The sequence below is a fragment of the Platichthys flesus genome, chromosome 18 (assembly GCF_949316205.1).
Source record: "Platichthys flesus chromosome 18, fPlaFle2.1, whole genome shotgun sequence".
NCBI lineage: Eukaryota > Metazoa > Chordata > Actinopteri > Pleuronectiformes > Pleuronectidae > Platichthys > Platichthys flesus.
The window spans coordinates 20,457,886-20,462,600 of record NC_084962.1 but is presented as its reverse complement, the minus strand read 5'-3'; the positions used below and the strand labels follow the sequence as shown (position 1 = coordinate 20,462,600).

Below are 4,715 nucleotides of genomic sequence, written 5' to 3'. Positions count from 1 at the left end.
TGAAGAGATTTTATTTGTTTAGGAAAATAAGCTGTTTTAATTTTCAAAGAAGGAAACGTAGATTTGAATCTCGGAGTTGTTGCAGATTTAACTGCAGCCGATTTAGCTTCAGGATATTTATGGCATTTTTATATTTTTGCTTGAATATTCTGCTGCATTAAAATGAGTCAGAAAACCATCATTCATCCAAACCTCATGTTTATAGAACAAATCTCCAAATCCACCTTAAAAACATCTGAAGTTTTTAAACCTTTTAAATTCCACAATTTAAAAACCAATGAAAAGTTCAAATGAAAAATTTCATTTATTCAAAACTGGAAACAGAATATTTCATGACTTTCGGCTTCAGCCAAAATGTTTCTCAACTCGTTTATTTCAAATGGAGAAACGGCTGTAAACTATAATTTTTAAATTGGCTTTGTATTGACTTCATATATAAACCTGCAATAATTTACTTTCTCTGTAGAAATGGAAGCGTTCACATCCTGATCTGCTCAGATGGTTCAGTTTGATCATTTATATCAGAAACACAAAGAAAGGAGCAAATCATCCGCAACATCCAGATCCGTGTCTAGTTACAGTTTGTGTGCGTGTGTCCATGTGCGCACAACAAATACACAACTTTACGCACGGAGAGAAAAAGTCTTCTCCAGAGAGTCTTCCCCGGGGACGTTCCCCTCACGCCCGGGGACGCGTGTCCTGCTCCCGGTGTCCCTACCAAGTCCTCCCGTACAGTAGATTGGAGCCGATCATGCTGTTGGTGTATTCAATGAGCGCCGCGTCCGTTTGCGTCATGTTCATCTGCGCGTGAAGTCCCATCGGAGGACTGGGAGACATGGGAGACAAGTCCTCCAGCTCCTCCGGGGACGACATGTGGTGGTTCTGCTGCTGCGGGGTCGATGTCATCACCTCCCCCGAGCTGCGCTGTCGGTTCCCGGGCTGGTTGGAGCCGTCGGAGTCGCTGCGGCAGCTCTTTCCGGTCTTGGACAGAACCGGAGACACGGAGGAGGAGCGGCGCGTCGAGGCGCACAGGCCGCCTCCTGCGTCCGGCGGCACGGCCTTGTCCTTGGACTGTCGCTTGAGTTTGTAGCGGTGGTTCTGGAACCAGATCTTCACCTGGTTGGGGCTGAGGTGGATGAGCCCGGCCAGGTGCTCCCGCTCCGGGGCCGACAGGTACTTCTGCTGCTTGAAGCGTCGCTCCAGCTCGAACACCTGCGCCTGGGAGAAGAGCACGCGCCGCTTCCTGCGCGGGGCCGCGTGCAGCGCCGCCACCGACTTGGCCGACGGGTCCATCCCGGCCAGGGAGCCCACCATCCCGGGCATGTTCATCCCGCAGGACGGGCCCATGAACCTGGAGACTTCGGGGACAAACGATGAATAATACAAATAAAAACATTTGAATTTAACGGTTAGAAAACATGTTTCGATTCATTGATTCACAGATTGGAATCAGCAAAAATCACAGACCTAGAAAATATTTAAATTAAAAACGAAATTACCTGAAAGTTTTGTGGAACAAGAAATTAACTTTTTTTTGGGGATCGTCCAATCAGAAAAAAACTATTTCCTGACTGAAATGCAATGTATTTCCTAATGCATGTTAATTCAATAGAAACATTAAAATCTCTTCATGTATATTGAATTATTCGTTAAATTTAAGTTAGAGGAAAATTGCAAATTTTGTTCGTTAGATATTTTAAAATGTAAACATAAAGAAGAAGTTGAATATTAAAACATCAGAGGAAGAAGGAAATCTGGTTCCAGTAAAACAAAATCAACTTTAGATTTGAATCCACATGAACAGGAGAAGGCGCTCACTTGTCGGGTACCGCGGCTCCGGGTTACCGTACCACGCCGCCGCTCCTCCGCCCCGCACCGTGTCCTGGTAAGACGGGAGCTCGCCCACGTTCCCGAGGCCTCCGTTACAGAATCCACCGACGGGCCCGGAGAACTGCGGCACCCCGTGGGGCACGTGGTAGGGCCCGCCGGGTCCCAGGGCAGCTGCAGCGGTGGCCGAGGCTGAGGAAGAGGAGGAGGAGGATGAAGATGGGGAGGACATGTGGTGATGATGGTGGTGGTGGTGATGGTGGTGGAGATGAGGTGGCTGATGCTGATGCTGCTGTTGCTGGTGCTGCATACCGGGCTGGGAGACGTGCTGCTGCCGGTAGGCGCCCAGCGGGGACCCGAGGCTCCCCGCAGCGGGGTCCATGCCTCCGAACCTCCGGTAGCTGTCCTCCATCGGGCTCAGGATGTCGCTGACTGAGAAGGGGGTGGAGTGCTTCGGGCTGAAGGACATGGCCACGCCGGGCCCTCTGCTCCTCTGTCCGGCTGGATGTGCTCGGGTTGGTCCCCCTCCCTCCCTCCGGCTGCTGCCTCCTCTTCGTCCCTGAAGGAGTCCTGCTGGTCGGGGCGGGAGGAGCGGAGCTGCCCTTATCCCGCCGGACCCGGAGCAGCGGGGGGCGGAGCGACCGGAACAATGACAGCTGACATAAGGGAAGCGGGTTTGGATCTATTTTCTGCTGCCGCCGCTGCAAAGAGGCTGTGACCCAGAGGGGGAGAGAGAGAAGGGGAGGGAGAGAGAGAGAGAGAGATTCCTTCAGACTGAGGGTCTGAATCAGGCTCCACACATCACAACAACAACATCAACAACAATATCAACACCACAACGAAAGTAACTTCTCCACAGAACAGTCACAATAACCTCTTCACTCATATTCACTTGTCTCTGATCATGTTTCTGATCTGAGCTCGTTTCTCTTCATCCTCACTCACTGCTCATTAACTCTATAGTTTTATTATTATTCACTTTATTCTTATTATTTACATTTGATCTTAATGAGCTCACTCTTGTTTTCTAACCGACTCACACACACCTGCCTACAGTGGTGTGCGCGTGCGTGTGCGCGGGTCTGTTGTGATCTAACGGTCTGTGTGACGTCAGACTTCAGCTTCGTGTCCGTCTCATTTGTGACGTGGGAAACTTTGGACTCAGTTTAAAGTTGAAATGTTTTGTTTTCAGTAAATTAAGTAAAGTTTATTCATAAATCACTTTCCTCAGATCCGCGTCACAAAGTGCTGCAGAAGTTCAAGGATCAGATCCAATGTGAAAACAGAACAAAGTAAAAATATAACAAATAAAGAGATAACTCCTGAAAGTTTTAATTTAACTCTGAAAGCGTCTAAATTAAATGATTTTAATATTTTCTTGAAGTTGATTAAGTTCAGATTTTCCTCTGATGACAAAACTGCGACCAAAAAGATGTTAAGAGTGAAAATATTCTGTCTTTATTAATCGATAAATCTTTTCACTGTTTCAGGGTGTTAATACAATTTCTCTTCTGTAAATAAATCGAATCAGTATTAAATAGTTTTTAAAGCCATGAAATATTAAAATCTGTCAAAGTTGTAGCCTAATTTATTTTTGCTATGTTGTAGTTGCTTTAATAATGAAGTTATCATAATTTGTGTTATTAACAAGTTTAATTTCTAAATGTCTATTTCTCTAATTCTAGATCAAGTTTAAAAAATAATGTAAGGTTAAAGTTAAATCTCAACTTTGAATTTTATTATAGATTTATTAGATTTATCAGTTTACTTTATCATCAATAATCAATAATCCAGATTGAAAACTGCCGCTTCAGTTAATTTCTCTCAGTGAAGATCAGCCAATCACCTGCGGACCTTCGGCGTCACGTCACCTCACGACGTCCTGACGATTTAAAAACCAAGATCCCGCGGCTCGTCCCCGTCCAGAGGCCGAGTGCACCTCAGGGACCGGGACCGGAACGGGGCCCCGAGCTGGACCAGACCCGTGCCAGGGCGCGGGGCCAGGCCGGGATCAGACCGGGGCCCCGAGCTGGACCAGACCTGTGCTAGGCCGGGACCGGGCCATGAACAGACCGGGGCCAGACCCGGAACCAGACTTCGTGCTGCAGGAGCCTGAAACCAGATTTGAAGACTCCTGCAGATGTTCATTCCCTTAACATCTGTATTTAACTCTGTAAGAAATTTACTATGACGAGTTTTTATTGTCATTTAACATAAACATTCATAAAGACTTATTGTTAAGTTGACGTTTTGGATTTCACTATAATATTTAATATTTATGTGTTTAGTCACTTTTATTGATCAAATTTAAAATGTTCTAACATCTTTATCTTCCATGAGGATTTCTGTCTGATTCTTTTGATGATGAAGATGATCACAGGTCATTTTATTGGAATGTGTTTAATAAAATGCTGATAATTAATAACTTTAAAGAAGCTTTATAACGACCTCCAGACAAACACCTTCTGATGAAAATCATCTGAACTCTTCATGTTCGTGTTCTGTGTATTTTACTGTGAAGTTACTAACGTGTTGTTTTCAGGTTAATGAAGAATTTGATCCTTTTGTAATCTTCAGTGGTGAGTTTGAATTATCTGTTCATTCATATGAAGTGTGGGAGGATTATTTATCAGTGAGTTATTTAAGTAAACATTAATACACATTACATAAGTTAAGTTATAAATGTTTAAATCACATTATTTCACAAAACTGTGTTTTATAGTGAGAGAAGTTTCACCTCCACTTGTTCAATATGAATAAAATCTGTCAGTGTGTGTGATATTTATTTTATATGACAGATGGGAGTATTGAGAAATTAAAAGGTCTTTGTAATACGTATTCAATATTAACTAATTTATTAAAGCTTTATAATTATATCTGATACAGGT

The 4,715-nt window shown here is 44.2% G+C and overlaps 1 protein-coding gene across 2 annotated transcripts; it reads right to left on the bottom strand.

Annotated features, from left to right (window-relative positions):
- Nucleotides 1-22: 22 nt before the first annotated feature.
- nkx2.4b (NK2 homeobox 4b) lies at nucleotides 23-2,383 on the bottom strand. Of its 2 annotated transcripts, XM_062411235.1 has the most exons (3): nucleotides 2,140-2,383; nucleotides 1,819-2,019; nucleotides 23-1,358 (listed from the first exon to the last, which is right to left on the bottom strand). In XM_062411235.1, the coding sequence occupies exons 1-3, from the start codon at nucleotides 2,294-2,296 to the stop codon at nucleotides 715-717; spliced, it is 1,002 nt and encodes a 333-aa protein (XP_062267219.1). In that variant the 5' UTR covers nucleotides 2,297-2,383; the 3' UTR covers nucleotides 23-714. The 2 variants fall into 2 exon arrangements, with proteins under 2 accessions (XP_062267219.1, XP_062267218.1); XM_062411234.1 differs by having other exon boundaries at nucleotides 1,819-2,383.
- Nucleotides 2,384-4,715: the final 2,332 nt, after the last annotated feature.